This window comes from Prionailurus viverrinus, chromosome D1, assembly GCF_022837055.1.
Source record: "Prionailurus viverrinus isolate Anna chromosome D1, UM_Priviv_1.0, whole genome shotgun sequence".
NCBI lineage: Eukaryota > Metazoa > Chordata > Mammalia > Carnivora > Felidae > Prionailurus > Prionailurus viverrinus.
This window is the reverse complement of record NC_062570.1, coordinates 11,576,371-11,592,442: the sequence shown is the minus strand read 5'-3', so window position 1 is coordinate 11,592,442 and position 16,072 is coordinate 11,576,371. Positions and strand designations below refer to the sequence as shown.

The following is a 16,072-nucleotide window of genomic DNA, read 5'->3' as shown; positions in this document are numbered from 1 at the left end:
ACCAGAGTGGGCGAATCTGGAAGATCTTCCAGTAGACCGTTGCCCTTCTGAGCTGAGGCAGGGCAATGGGGGCTAGAGACAGATGTGGGTCAGGCGCGGCCCGAGGCCTGCGGGCCGCCCACACTGTGGACTCCCCCATGCTCCGGGCTCCCTCCTCTTTCCTACACACCAGGGCAGCTGAGAACAGAAAGCCTAGGAGGCCCCAGAGCACACGGGTGCCTCGTCTGTCAGCATCTGCTGGGGAGGGCAGGGAGCTGCGGTCGTCCCCCCTTGCCGCACAGGGAAGATGAGGGTGACGCTCTGGGGGAGTGGCAGCCTCTCCTTCTGCAGGTGTCTTTGTCAGCTCAGGCTGCCTTAGCAAAGTACCGAAGACTGGGGGGTTTAAACAGCAGAAATTAATTTTCTCATAGTTCTGGAGCCTGGGAGTCTGAGATCAAGATGCCAGCTTGGGTTGGGTTCTGGTGAGAGCTCTCTTCCCAGCTTTACAGATGGCTGCCTTCTCTCTGAGTGTTCACACGGCATGAGGAGGGGCAGCCTGGGGTGCCTCTTCCGATATGGACCCTGTCCTCATGGTATCTAGACCCCATCTCCAAATACCAAGGCCCCATCTGCAAATACCATCACCTTGGGGGTTATGGCGTCCACAAAGGCATCTGAGAGGCACACAACTCAGTCCGTAGCAGTAGGGTTAAGTCATCCATCCCTGCTCCAGGAGACAGGACTAAGTAGCCAAGTATTGACAGTGACCATGTATGTATTTGGTGCTCACTAAATGTTCCTTGACTGGGGACTGGCTTGGAGATCTTATACATGAGGCAGGAGCCTCCCAGCGGAGGATGGAGGCGGCGTATGGAGGTTGGTGAGCAAGGCGATCATATTTTCATGACTCCAAATCGATATTCTTGTTCTGACAACAGAAAGTTTCAAACATAATATGGAACTTATTTACCTGAAAAGTCTTATAAGAATAATTTTCCTGGGGTTATACCTTTAGCCATCCCCTTTTTATTATTTTATTTTGTTTTATTTATTTTTTTATTAAAATTTGTTTCTTGTTTATTTATTTTTGAGAGAGAGAGACAGAACACAAGTTGGGGAGGGGCAGACACACACACACACACACACACACACACACACACACAGAATCCAAAGCAGGCTCCAGGCTGTGAGCTGTCAGGACAGAGCCCAACATGGAGCTCAAACTCACAAACTGTGAGATCATGACCTGAGCTGAAGTCCTATGTTTAACCGACTGAGCCACCCAGGCGCTCCTATTTTATTTTTATTTTTATTTTTATTTTATTTTATTTTATTTTATTTTATTTTATTTATTTATTTATTTATTTTTTATTTTGAGAGAGAGAGAGCATGAATGGGGGAGAAGGGCAAAGAGAGAGAGAGAGAAAAAGAGAATCTTAAGCACATTCAGTGCAGAGCTAATGCATGGGGCTTGATCTTACAACCCCAGGATCATGACCTGAGCCGAAATTAAGAGTTGGACACTTGGGGCACCTGGATGGCTCAGTAGGTTAAGCACCTGACTTCACTCAGGTCATGATCTCACAGTGTGTGATTTCGAGCTCTGCATCGGGCTCCATGCTGACAGCTCAGAGCCTGGAACCTGCTTCAGATTCTGTGTCTCCCTGTCTCTCTGCCCCTCACCCGCTCACAGCTCACACACATTCTCTCTCTCTCTCTCTCAAAAATAAATAGATACTAAAAAAATTTATATATCTATATCTATATCTATATCTATCTCTCTCTCTATATATATATATCTGTAAGAGTTGGACATTCAATCGACTAAGCCACCCAGGCATCCCCATCCCCTTTTTAAAGAAGAACAAGAAATTTGGACCACCCTGGAAAATCCTAGGTGCCAGTTGATATTGAGCTTGGCATTTCCGACCTCTGGGAGCCACAGAGTGGGCACTGACCTCACCTGGCTTCTCTGGAGCCAGGACCAGGCCAGCATACCTGGAGCCTCTTCTCCCCACAAAAGCAAAAACTCTGACTTGGATGGAGAGGCTTGAGCGCAGGGCAAGGACAGTCATTTGAGGTGCCCTCTGGGGGCCCCTGGCGTGAGAAAGACCACAGTCTGGCCCTTTGTGCCTTCCTCTGGGACACCACTTGGAGCCCTGGGCAGAAGGAAAAGAAGAAGGGAAGGGATGGGGCTGGCGCTGCTGCAGGCAGGCTGCCTGGGTACTGACGGGTTTCCGCAGGCATCCTGAGAATGTGCCAGCAGAGAAATGCCAGGAGGACCCTGTATTTTAACCTTGCTAAGATGCACACCTCCCACCTTCGCTTACACACATTTTAATGTTTCTGAACTCAGCATGCATTTTGCAGTTGGCCCTGTCTTAGAGCTGTATTGGAGTTTGATGGCATTTTTTTTCTTTCCTAGTGGTACGTAAAACAATGGCGCATGTTACATTCAATTCTATCTTAGAGCCTAGGAAATACAGCAGTTGGAATCACGGGCGATAGCAGGTGGGCTGGGAGACCTGGATCTTCCAGGACAGCTGCTATGTCATCCCAAGGCTTGCTCAGATTTGTCCTGCAACCGTGGCTCAGGAATACTTTGATTTTCTTTTCCTTTACTCCCTTCCAGGGCTTGTTTGCTGCACCTTGGAACCCCTCTCCCTTTATCTAGACCCCCCGCTTTGCAAGGAGGAGCCATAGGAGGCAGCACTGTGTAACAGCTGGAGCCCAGGGCATCCCCTGACCCTAATGGGCTGCATTTGGACAGTATGGTTGCTTCACCCCCAGGAGCCTCAGGCTTGTTGTCTGAGTGCTTGTTTCTTTTAATTCCTTTGGTTGGTTTGATTTATTGTTAATTATTGTTAATTTTTAATTTATTTGTTTTTAATTTACATCCAAGTTAGTTAGCATATAGTGCAGCAATGATTTCAGGAATAGATTCCTTAATGCCCCTTACCCATTTAGCCCATCCCTCCTCCCACGACCCCTCCAGCAACCCTCAGTTTGTTCTCTATATTTAAGAGTCTCTTGTATTTTGTCCTCCTCCCTGTTTTCATATTATTTTTGCTTCCCTTCCCTTGTGTTCATCTGTTTTGCATCTTAAATTTCTCATATGATTCAAGTCATATGATATTTGTCTTTCTCTGACTGACGAATTTCACTTAGCATAAGACCCTCCAGTTCTATCCACATAGTTGCAAATGGCAAGATTTCATTCTTTTTGATTGTCAAGTAATACTCCATTGCGTGTGTGTGTGTGTGTGTGTGTGTGTGTGTGTGTGTGTGTGTACACACCATATCTTCTTTATCCATTCATCCATCAATGGACATTTGGGCTCTTTCCATACTTTGGCTATTGTTGATGGTGCTGCTATAAACATGGGGGTGCACAAGCCCCTTAAAAACAGCATACCTGTATCCTTTGGATAAATACCTAGTAGTGCAATTGCTGGGTCATAGGGTAGTTCTATTTTCAATTTTTTGAGGAACCTCCATACTGTTTTCCAGAGAGGCTGTACCAGTTTGCATTCCCACCAGCAGTGCCAGAGAGATCCTCTTTCTCCACATCCTCGACATCTGTTGTTGCCTGAGTTGTTGATGTTAGCCATTCTGACAGGTGTGAGGTGGTATCTCATTGTGGTTTTGATTTGTACTTCCCTGATGATGGGAGCATTTTTTCATGTGTCAGTTGGCCATCTGGATGTCTTCTTTGGAGAAGTGTCTATTCATGTCTTTTTGCCCATTTCTTCACTGGATTATTTGTTTTTTGGGTGTTGAGTCTGATAAATTCTTTATAGATTTTGGATACTAACCCTTTATCTGATATGTCATTTGCAAATATCTTCTCCCACTCTGTTGGTTGCCTTTTAGTTTTGCTGATTGTTTCCTTCACTGTGCAGAAGCTTTTTATTTTGATGATGTCCCAATAGTTCATTTTGCTTTTGTTTCCCTTGCCTCCAGAGATGTGTTGAATAAGAAGTTGCTGTGGCCAAGGTCAAAGAGCTTTTTCCTGCTTTCTCCTGCTTTCTCCTTGAGGATTTTGATGGCTTCCTGTCTCACATTTAGGTCTTTCATCCATTTTGAGTCTACTTTTGTGAATGGTGTAAGAAAGTGGTCCAGGTTCATTCTTCTGCACATCGTTGTCGAGTTTTCCCAGCACCACTTGCTGAAGACACGGTCTTTATTCCATCGGATATTCTTTCCAGCTTTTGTCAAAGATTAGTTGGCCATATATTTGTGGGTCCATTATTGCGTTCTCTATCCTGTACCATTGATCTGAGTGTTTTTGTGCCAGTACCGTACTGTTTGATGATTACAGCTTTGTAATATGTCTTGAAGTCCAGGATTGTGATGCCTCCAGCTTAGTTTTCTTTTTCAAGACCGCTTTGGCTATTTGGGGTCTTTTCTGGTTCCATACAATTTTAGGATTGTTTGTTCTAGCTCTGTGAAGAATGTTGGTGCTATTCTGATAGGGATTGCTCTTGGTTTGATTTTTAAAGCTCACATTCCTTGGGAGTTTACCTGTGCAGGCCACTCATGTATCATTGTACTTAATCCTCACAACACTAATTGCTAATCCCCAGTTTGCAGATGGGAAAACTGAGGCTCAGGAAAGCCACGTAATCTGGCCGAGACCTGGGAGCAAATAAAGGTGGAGTTGGGATTTGAGACCTTGGAGCAAATAAAGGTGGAGTTGGGATTTGAACCCAGGTGTTTTGGTCCTCAGCCCTATCTTCTACTGGTATCTCTCATGGTAGAGTGCGTCATCAAAAGGGCTAGATTTGCTGATGTCTGAATTTCTGCTCTGCTTGGTGTGGTGTGAGAGTGATTCAGACAGCCCCTGCTTGTGAGAGATGTCGGTCCCAGGCAGGAAGGGTGCTGAGGACACGGCAGGGATGGAACTGGCTCTGGGGGTTGGAAGAAAATCCTGCTCCAAGATATTAATAGGGTCTACAGTCATCTAGGCATTTTCCAGGCTTTCCCATTCTTTCTGTAATGCATTTGTTTCAGCAAAAAAACAAGATATAGAATAAATGCTTGATTAGAAAATTAAATGCATGAAGCCTTCCCAGCTGTAGGTGAAGGGACTCACTCCTGTCCTGCAGAGTAACCAGCACACAGAGGAATGAGTGCTCACCTCCGACCCTGCCCTGAGTGGAAATGCTCACGTTTGCCATCTTACTTGTTCTCATGATTTTAAGTCCTGAATGAAAGTCTTCCCCCTCCAGGAAGCCCTCCAGAAGCACCCCAGCCAGGCCCATGTACATATCCTCTGTGATTTCTGAGCATCCACTGCAGCGCCTGGTGGTAGAGTGGGCCCCAGCACCTGTGCACGACCAACTCACTCCCCCAACTACTGGGCCTGCTGACAACGGACAGTTCCATCTGGGTCCGCCCTCTTAGCAGATGCTCACTTGAAGAGAGATGTCTCTCTCCAGGTCACACCTTCTCCCTGGGACAGTCCACGCCCTAGGACATTATGAGAGAGACAGCTCTACAGGCTCCCTGAGGGCTCTCTGAGGTCACCTGAGACAAAGGTCAGCCCAGCTTCTCCCCAGTCCAGCCCTGCCTCCTCCCTTCTCTGCAAGCCTCCATTCTGAGAACATTCCCCGGTAAATTCCCTGCACGCCAACGTCCTCCTCAGGGTCTTATTTCTGGGGATCCAACATGCAACACCCGTGGTCCTCTTGGGTTGCCTCTCTCTTTTGTCACTTGTTAATGTGGTGGCCTCTCTTTATAGCTACATCTCAAGGGTGGAGGGCTTTTCTTCCCGGCTGGACTCACAGAGCCTTTGATTGAGTTCAGCAACCCAACATACGACCTGCAGATCCCAGAGAACAAGAGAGTATGCTCTTTTATTTGTTTATTCCACGAAGATGAGGCATGACCAAGATGTGATGTAATGCTTAAGATGCTTACACTCCAGTGGGGGGTGTTGGGGAGGAACAGATACACAGAGAGGGTGCGTTCCAGAATAGAACTCAGGAATGATGCTGTGGAACCCCCAAGGGAAAGTGGTCCAGCAGAGAGCAGGAAGCGGGAAGATTCTGAGCTAGCCTTTCTTTGGAGGCCGTGTCAGGTCTGGGCAAGCAGCGGGAGGGGAAGGGAAGTTTTCCAAAGACTTTTCTCATTTGTCGAGGGGGGATAATAGCTGCAGGCCTCGGAGGTTGTTTTGAGGACAAAACTATCGAACAAAACTATCAAATCCTCTACAAGCATATGAAGCCACATCACAGGCAGGCGCAGGATTGTACAGAAACAGAAGTCTGGTTGGGTATAGAGAAGGGGTGGGGTGGGGTAGAAGGGAAGCCGTACAGTCTCCATCAGAGGCCACTGGCCCCACAGAGAGGGACCAGGGAAGTAAGAGGTGGGGCAGAGAGAACCTTCAGGAGCCCTGGGGGAAGTGAGTGGATCTCCACATCTCCAGGCCCCCGAAAGTGCTTGGCACATTGCTTTATGCCTGACAAGCTCAACAGACTCCCAATCTTGTGTGAAAACAAGAGGCAGGAGCAGCTGCCGTTCCTGATGGATACGTGCATATAGCTGTCCCAGGGTGTGCTCCAAATGGGAAGAGGGGCCGATGCCTTTGCAGAGGGCAGCGTCAGTGTGACACAGGGCCTCGGCGCCTCTGAGTTGGAAGATTTTTGCACTGGTGTCATGTCATGTCACCCTACATGGAGTTAGGTATTTTGGCTTCCCCAGAGACTCCAGGCTGGTGTGGTGGTGCTGGGGTGGGGAGGGGTGGGTGGATGGTGAGGACATCATCCACACTCCTCTGCTGGGGGCCGGCAGAGCAAATGTGTCAGATAAGGTTGAGGGGGTAGAGGGGGGCAGACCCTTCTCCAAAGTCCCTTCTGATCTGTTGTGGCTGGCGTGCCCTCCTCCCTGGTCTGGACATGGTACCACCATCCCAAGTGGCATAAACTAGTAGACTTCAAATCCCTTTGGGTAGCCCAGCAACTGGATGTCGTGGCACCTTGGGCAGAGTGCTTTGAGGTACTGATAAGCCTGATTCCATCGTGTAAAATAGGAACACTTTTGTTAGCAGGAGAGTCAGCTATATTATATGTGCATTATGTTCTAATCACAACCAAAACACAGGCTGTCAAGCTCGTCAATGCCTGATGCGTCTCAAGTCTGCCTCTCAGGCTCTCTGCTTCCTGCTCTCAGTGAGCAGCTCCTCAGCCTCCCTAAGCCCAAGGCAGAAATGCTGTTCCCTCTACCCCTTCTCTCTCTGCTTGCCCCGGCCCCTCTCCCATCCCACATCTATCCATTGGATACCGATGCACAGGTCAGCTGCTGATTCTGAACACTTCTCTCCTCATCCCTGCCACCTTCATTCAGACAACCACCCTCCCTTCTCCAAATGACAGCCATAGCCTGGCCTCCTCCAAGGCCTCCCTATGCTGCAGCAGCCACTTTACTAAAACACCAGCCCCGTGGTCCTTCCTCTGCACCCAACCCCTCAGGGCCTCCCAGTCTTATGAGACAGAATCTGGCCCATGACTGGCCCCCCGGTTTCTTTTGCCCCTGCTTCACACCCTACATTTTTAGCCAAACAGAACTGTTTGTTGTCTGGCACCGTGTTGTGTTCTCTCTAGCTGCAGGGTCTCCCAAACTCTGTGGCCTGGCTATTTCCTCCTTTGATCGCATCTCAGATGACACCTCCTTCAGGAAGTTCTCAGGCTCTCAGGGCAGGAATGCAGAAACTCCTCATCTCTTCCTCGGGTTCCTACAGCCTCCCAGGTGGTGTGCCGCCACCTGCTTGGCCACACACTTCCATCCTCTGAATAGCGGTTGGAACCTTCTCGTCGGAAGGTGCCTCTGATCACGTGGTTCCCACTGCCCTTAGGCTCAAATGTAGTGTGACTTGGAAGGCCTTCTAGGATCTTGCTCTGGCGCCCTCCCCAGTTCAGCTCACGGGCTTCAGCTGCCCCGAATGAATCTCTTCCAGCCCTCCACCGGGGGGTGTCTGCTGTCTCGCTTTGTCATTTGCTTATGCTGTTTCTTTGTGTCTAGACCCTTCCCTGGGCTCCCAGCTCTTCACCTAATGACTTAGCGTTGTCTGTCAAAAGTCACTTCCTCTGGAAAGTCTTATTTCAATGCTTAAACTAGCTTTTGTGGTCCTCCTGCATTCCATTTCCCAGTGCCCACTGCTTATAGATTTAAGTGCTTGATTCATGGGCTGTTGTTTCTTTTAGAATGTGAGCTCGGTAAGGGCGCCCGGGTGGCTCAGTTGGTTAAGCTTCTGACTTCGGCTCAGGTCATGATCTCACGGTTCTTGAGTTCGAGCCCTGTGTCGGGCTTTGTACTGACAGCCCGGAGCCTGGAGCAAGGGCTTTAGATTCTGTGTCTCCCTTTCTCTCTCTGCTGCTCCCCGGCTCATGCTCTGACTCTCTCTCTCTCTCAAAACCAAACATTAAATTTTTTTAATTTAGAATGTGAGCTGGAGAACCATGTATATTTCGTTCCAGCCCATATTTCTAGCACCACATAGAACAATGCTCAATAAATATTTATAGAATCAAGAAGGAATGAATGTGTATTCCTGTTCCTGCCTCTAGAAGCTGGAACTCCTCACTAACTTGTCTCCAGGAGGTGGTGCATGGGATGTGCTTACTAAGTGTTTGTTGAATAAATAGATGAATGAATGATCAGCTCTTTTCAAGTTCATTTATTTTATTATACTTTCTTTAAAAAAATTATAATTGCTCATTTGTCTTGCCATCTGCAAGAACTTGCCAGCAGAAGAGTGGCAGCAGGCCCCAGCGTTTTAAGAAAATCGTTAAAATACAGAACTGAAAATCCCGAGGCTGGAGAATTCTACTAACTGCCAGTGGTTGGCTGTAGCTCCGGAGCTTTCCGTGGGAGGCAGCACGCTCTGGGAGATCCTCCTGCTCACCCGCCATGTCCATTTTTCCTCGCCAGAGCCTGGCCACCCAGTGGCCCCGTTGCCCCGATGGATCCACTGAACCTGTCCTGGTACGATGATGATCTGGAGAGCCAGAACTGGAGCCGGCCCTTCAACGGGTCCGAAGGAAGGACCGGAAAGCCTCACTACAACTACTACGCCACGCTTCTCACCTTGCTCATCTTCGTCATCGTCTTCGGCAACGTGCTGGTCTGCATGGCCGTGTCCCGCGAGAAGGCGCTGCAGACCACCACCAACTACCTGATCGTGAGCCTCGCCGTGGCCGACCTCCTGGTGGCCACGCTCGTCATGCCCTGGGTTGTCTACCTGGAGGTAGGTCTGCCCTCCCCTCCGCTGCAGGGGAGCCTGGAGTCCAGGCACTTCCCGACGAATTGCCTGGTGCCTTCTCAGCAGGCCTGGCCTCTCCTTCCACTCCGGGCTCAGTTTTTCCCCTTATGAAATGGGCTTAATGCCTCTTTCACAGTCCCAACTGCCAGTTGGAGAGTGCTTACTAAGGGTCGAGTCCTCTATCCCCGGCGTTTTCCCGTGTAGCCCTCAGGCCAGCCCTGCGAGGTCACCCCACGACCACCACCATCTCACAGGTGGTGAGCCAGGTGGTCAGAGAAATTCGGTGACTTCTCCAGCATCATGCAGCTGGCAGGTCCCAGCTGGAACTCGGCTTGGCCCCAGGTTGGTTGGTTAGATCATGCTGCAAATGGGAGTGATGGAGGAAGATCCTCAAGGAAGGGAGATGTTCATGCATCCAGACCCGAAGCTTCCCATTCTTTCTTGTCACTTCGAAAGTGGGGGCTGCTACTCCGTGTGCTCCTTATGCCTCCCCTCTTCCCAGTTCGGTCTAGTGCCAATGTCTGGGACCTCCAGGCAGGGTCCGCTGTGGGCTGGGCCACAGCCCCTTGGCTCGGGAAGGACCACATGGTCACCCAGGGCTCGGCCCAGGATGGGGCCCAGCTCTGCACTTCCGAATAGAGAGTGGGCGGCCCCTGCCGTGGTCCAGGCACCCCGCCAGGCATTTCGCAGACACAGACTCAGCAAACAGTCATGCTAATCCTGGGAGTTGATACTTTTCTTCTCAGTTTACAGAAGAGGAAACAGAAGCTTTGAGAAGCTGTCTGTCCTCAGATTGCACAGCAAGGGAAGTAACCGGGGAGCTACTTCCCACAGGCAGACGTGGGAGGGTCTAGGGGCTTGCGTCCTGGATCCTGCCCCTCTCTCGGCCTAGGATTCTGGGGTGGAGTCTGGGAACTGACCAGCCCGTCAGGAAAGAGCCAACACTGAGGTTACTGCGATCATTGGGCACTTACCTTCCCGTCCTGGGCAAGGTAGGGGGGATACACCTGTGCTATGGAGGCAAGTCCCTGGCTGGGAGGGTAGGGCTTCCGCTTTTAAAGGAAAACGTGACATTTTGTAGGCTTGAGCCGAGGCGACACCCAGAAGAGGGAGCTGAGGTGGGGGAGAGGAGGCTGGCCCAGCGTGGCCCCTCTCCTGGTCTCCGTACCCGGGGGCTCCCCGGGCTTTCTCATCATGCTCACAGGATCACACACCCCTGGTTTTCTGTAGCACAGCCCCAACAGGCTGGGACGTCCAAAATGAATGTGAAGGAAAAACCCCGAAGGAAACAAGCAAAATAACATGAAATCTACAGGTGCCACAGGCCAGGGGTCCACTTCCTCCACGACTCACACGTCCGTGAGTCTGTCCAAGCACGTCTTGTCTGAGGGCCTCTCCCTGAGGAACCCTTCTCAATCCTAAGGCCTCTTCCCTTCCTGCTCCCTCTCAAAGGAGGGTCCCAGGCCTCAGACCATCAGGGGAGAATGAGGGGCGAGTGGCAGAGCAAAGAACCTCTCTGTGCCTCACTTTCTTTATCCATATAAAGGAGATAATCACAGTATCTACCTCGTGGCATTGCTTTAGCATCTAATGGGTTAGTTAATATATGCAAAGGGCTCAGATTGGTACCGCACACTGTAGTGAGCAAGATGTAGAAATCAGCTGTGACAGTGGCGCTGAAGACGAACGTGACGGTGGTAGCCATCCAGCACCTGTCCTGATAGCAAGGGCCCTCCCCGTGCCCAGGCAGCAAGGCGCCCTCTACCCACAGTGAAGCATGCTTTGCCCGCGGCTCCACGCAAGGCTTCTGGGCTTCCAGATCTGCAGCCTCTCCCCCGACACTCTAGGATAGAGCCACATCTGTACACAGGCTGTACTGGGGGTTTCTGAGAATCTGTAAGTCCTGTGAACAGATACTTTCAACATAACCAGTTCACCGTTATTTTAAGGGGGAAGCGCAGTGGTTTGGGGGGCAGGGTGGAGAACAGTATCATGGAGGGTAGTGCTCTAACTTTCTCATTATTTCCCTTTAAAACAAGAGCTGGACAGTGAGCTCGACTTACAGGTTATTGTCCCAGCCATTTTTTGTCCTGAGAGACTGTCCCGAGGGGAGTCTCAACCTATCCCAACATCCTGTCAGAGTGTTCTTGCAGCCCATATACTCTTTCCTTTCTAAGAGATGCTCTTGTTGTCCAGAATTTTCCACCCTGTTCCTTTCCCAGCAATACTAGTGCCTCTCATAGCCTGCCATGTCAGCACGTGTCTAGCGTGCTAGATTGGATTGGATGTGCTTTACTCTTTTTTTTTTTTTTTAATGTTTATTTTTGAGAGAGACAGAGACAGAATGCTAGTGGGTTAGGGGCAGAGAAAGAGGGAGACACAGAAGCAGAAGCAGAAGCAGGCTCCAGGCTCTGAGCTGTCAGCACAGAGCTCCACACGGGGCTCGAACTCACGAGCTGTGAGATCATGACCTGAGCTGAAGTTGGACGCCCAACCGACTGAGCCACCCAGTCACCCCCCGTCAATGTACATGGCTGCCAAAAATTTCTCTCGAGTCTTTGAGTCAGCTGCCCCCAGGCCTGTGGAGGAAAGCCCTCCCTTCTTCTGTGCTCCAGACAGGCCTTTAGGGGTAGGGATTGAGAGCTCCCTAAAGGCAAGGACTATGCCAGTACTGTTTACCGCTGTACCCCAGAGTCTAGGACAGAGTCTGGCCCATAGTAAGTTGCTCATAAGTGTCTGTAGGAAAGATGGAAGGCAGGGGAGAGGGAAGGAGGGAGAGGAAGAGGGCCCTGGCAGCTCAGACCCAGATCCCTAGGGACATAGAAACAGCTCTGAAGTACTCGTCTGGGGCGGGGGCGGGCCTCAAGGTGGAGGGTGGACCAGGTGGGTCTGGGACCCTCCTAGCAGTGCCCTACAGGTAGACTCTATTTATACCCGGAGCTCCTCACCCCCCAATCCAGACCTGACCTGCCATCTTGGGGAGTCCTGTGCTGTGATGTGGGCTCACGTGAGCCTAGAGAAGGCAGCTTCCTTCCTGTCTTCTGGGACCAGCTGCTGTTTCTTCACGTCCAACATCAGTGGCTATAGTTCCTGTCACCGAGCTTAGGTGCCAGCATTTGGTTTCATGCCTGAGAGCAGAAAAAAGAGGCAGCACTGGGAATGAGCATGTTCCAATTAGCCTGACGACTGACAGTGCTATGACAGAAGGATGGGAACTGCCCTGCCCCAGGCCCTGGGAGGGGGGCTTTCCTGCTCCTTTTTCTCCTATTGGTAGAGGCCTAGGATGTGTCTCAGGATCAGGGTCAGGGTGTTCCACACTTCCAAATTTGCCTGGGCCAGCTTGCTGCGTGAGTGTGTGTGCCTGTGCGTTTAAATGGGTGGTATGGATGTGCATGGGTGTACGGGAAAGTGAGTGTGTGTGCGTGTGTGTCTGTGTGTGTAAGGGGGAGAGGGGTGTAGGAGCCGGCCTCCTCAGTTCCATCATACAAGGATCTATGGGTACAGCCGCCCCTCCCCACCCCCTCCTGGTGTTTCCAGAGCTTGAGCCCAGGTTTTCCGTCCTGAATTCTCCAGGTGCGACAAAGAGCAGAACTGTCTTCTTTGTCTAAGAGCCATGGTCCTCACCATTGTCCTTAACGGACACTCGCCAGGCCCCAACTGGGCCACACACCATGCTGGTCCCGAAGGAGCTGCCTGGCTCCCCCAGAAACCTGGGATCAGAGCAGGATCAGAAGCTGAGTGGAATGGCCTTGGGCAAGTCACTGCCCATTTCTGAGGCTCAGTTTCTCCATTGGCAGAATGGGATGCAAGTAGATCACACGGATGTTTTACAGACGAAGGCTCAGAGTTGAGACACGAGGTGTAAATTGGTCATCATTCTTCCTGTCCTGTTTTTGGCACAAAATGGCCCTATGTGGCTAGCAGGGGAGGGGAGCAGGGACAAGTGCCTCAGACAGCCAGGGGCACGGCTTCCCTTTGCTGCCCCACTTCTCTCCCAGGCCCCAACTGGAGACCTGCAAGACCCCCACAGCTGCCCTCTGGGCCTGTGGCCCAGTCTGCCCCAGGAGAGCCAAACTATGTGGCCTGAGCTCATCGTCCCTCTTCCGTACCCCTTATGGTGCTTTGTCCCCAGGTGGTGGGCGAGTGGAAATTCAGCAGGATTCACTGTGACATCTTTGTCACTCTGGACGTCATGATGTGCACAGCAAGCATCCTGAACCTATGTGCCATCAGCATCGACAGGTGAGCCCAGCCAAGGTGGGAGAGGGGACCCAAGCCATTGGCCTTTTGGGCTGAAGAGGCAGGCTGTGTGCCTGTGAGTCCATGTGTGTGTGCACATGTGTACGTGCACATGCATATAGGTGCACGTGGATCTGGCTGGGAGAGTCCAGACCACCTCATGAGAGGCCATCGAACAGATGGAGATGCTACCAAGGATACCCAGCAGAGACTGGTAAAGAGGAGAAAGTTCCCAATGTTGACGGCAGCCCTAGGTCTATCGCTTCCTACTTAAGTGACCTTGGGCAGAATGTGCACATTCTCAGAACCGTACCTCGTCTAGAAATCAAGGATGATGACCCCTGTCCAGGTGGGGCCACAGTGTCCGGTTGTGCATTTCCTGTCCAGCACAGGGCAGGCACACGGCCAAGGGGGTCCGGGTTGTGCTCACTTTGTTAAACTATACCCTTGGAGCCTTTCACTGATTTGCACACGCAGGCCACGCGGGCTCCCCTGGCTGGGCTCCCCTGGCAGGATTCTTGGAAGATGAAATGAGCTACTATATGGGAAGTGCTGGATCAAGGAGGCACATGATTTCCACCGTTATTATTTTCTGCTGAATGGGGCTGAATTCTTTCTCCGAGGAGCCTGGCTACCAACCCGTCAACAAACGCTTCCACTTTCTGTGAGCACAGCATGGGTGTAGTTTCAAAGGTGCAAAGACCCAGACCATGGTCCCTCAAAAACCTTAAAATCCAAGTAGGGACACTGGAGTAATAGATATGGCCCAGGATTACATGGTAGCCGGTCAGTCACTAAAGTATCACCAACTACCCTTGCTGTCTGAGCTGGGGCAGGAGAAAGGAGTGATTTAGGGTAGACAGGCAGCCTTCAGGGAATTCAGACAACTGGAACTCCCCAAGGTGTGGGGTGTCTCTGGTGTGTGCCTGCTGTGGAATGAGTTCCTGGGCCTGCACCCCAGACTCAGGGTCCCCTGCTCCGTGACCTTGCAGGTACACAGCCGTGGCCATGCCCATGCTCTACAACACCCGCTACAGCTCCAAACGCCGAGTCACTGTCATGATCGCCATCGTCTGGGTCCTGTCCTTTACCATCTCCTGCCCACTGCTCTTCGGACTCAACAACACAGGTGAGTCCTGTCTCTGTCTCCCTGGGGTTCCACTGCCCCTCTTCGCTGCACAGGACCCCAAGAGAGCTGAGCCCCTGGTGCAGACTTAGGGAGATGACCTGTTTGCCAGCCTAGGCTGAGACCAGGCTGGGTCTCCCCGGCCAAGCCTGACTCTCAGTTGTACCTGGATGGGCCGGAGAGGAACAGTAGCTTGAGGCATAATGGGGTTGCGTGAGGAGTGGGGGTAATGATTCAGGAGGATGTCTGGCCATTTTCAACTTTGTTTATTCAACTGAAACAGGCCAGACAGCCCCACCAACTGCATGTGTTTGCGTGTGTGTGTGCGCGTGCATATGCACACATGGGGGGGTGACTACGGGGTCCCATCCCCACCCCACGGTGATGCTGTTTGTGGTAATGAGGCTGCAGTCCAAGCTGGCCCAGCTCTGCACAGACCTGAGTCCTCTGGAGCAGGAGAGGTAGAAATAATAGAAGCTAGCCCACTGCACCTGTCCTGTGTGTCTGACGTAGAGGAAATAGGTGTTGGCCTGCCTGCCTGCCAGCGTGGGCAGAGAGCTTTCTCTCATCAGGCAGGCTCCAGTGAGGCAGGTGCACCTCTGGAGACCCTTACAGGGCAGGACACCAAGAAGCCTTGCAAAGTACCTCTTGTAGGAATTCCAAGACGTGGGGAATAGGCTTATTCCCTGAGCATATGCTCAGATCAATCTGGAAAGGCCCTGAGATAGAAGTCAGACATCTTCTAGACCAGGAAGGGAACTTGGAAACACATCAGAACACAGGGTTGAGCAAATAGGACCAAGTCACCTTGTCCCTAAAATTGAAAGGTGGTAGACCGCCCCCATGTATACAGCAAGGGTTAAAATAAGGGTTTACTCTTTGACAATAATTTCCTTCTGTTATTTTTTCCAAGCACACTGGCCCCACTCATGTGTTCACGGGCAATAAAACTAATAATGAAATAAGGAGGGAATGTTAATGGGAAAACTCAGAAGTAGTCCATGAGAGCTTAGCTTTTTGCTCACAGTTGTGATTTGAAATCTCTGGTTTACGGTGCACGTTCATTTACATCTAGCATTTCCGGGTGGCCTTAGACACCTAGGCGTACTCTCTGTGACCTCGCTGCTGGAGTCTGGCGGAGGAGGGAAAGGTCTCTTGTGGCGCTGTGGCCCCGTGGGATGCTGACGTCCCCTCTGGGCTCTCCTTCCCCCCCCAGACCAGAACGAGTGCATAATCGCCAACCCCGCGTTCGTGGTGTACTCCTCCATCGTCTCCTTCTACGTGCCCTTCATCGTCACCCTGCTGGTCTACATCAAGATCTACATCGTCCTCCGCAGGCGCCGCAAACGGGTCAACACGAAGCGCAGCAGCCGGGCTTTTAGGGCCAACCTGAAGGCCCCGCTCAAGGTCCCCAGATCCCCCACCCCCTCCAACGCCCACACCTCACCATTATCAAGGGAGCTTGC

The 16,072-nt window shown here is 51.3% G+C and overlaps 1 protein-coding gene across 2 annotated transcripts in view; it reads left to right on the top strand.

Annotated features, from left to right (window-relative positions):
• Positions 1-16,072, top strand: part of DRD2 (dopamine receptor D2) — a 186,561-nt gene that overhangs the window by 164,617 nt on the left and 5,872 nt on the right. For both annotated transcript variants that reach the window (XM_047823989.1, XM_047823990.1), the window contains 4 exons: positions 8,911-9,226; positions 13,374-13,483; positions 14,473-14,609; positions 15,823-16,013. In XM_047823989.1, coding sequence (XP_047679945.1) covers positions 8,911-9,226; positions 13,374-13,483; positions 14,473-14,609; positions 15,823-16,013 — 754 coding nt within the window. The remainder of the gene's footprint in view (positions 1-8,910; positions 9,227-13,373; positions 13,484-14,472; positions 14,610-15,822; positions 16,014-16,072) is intronic.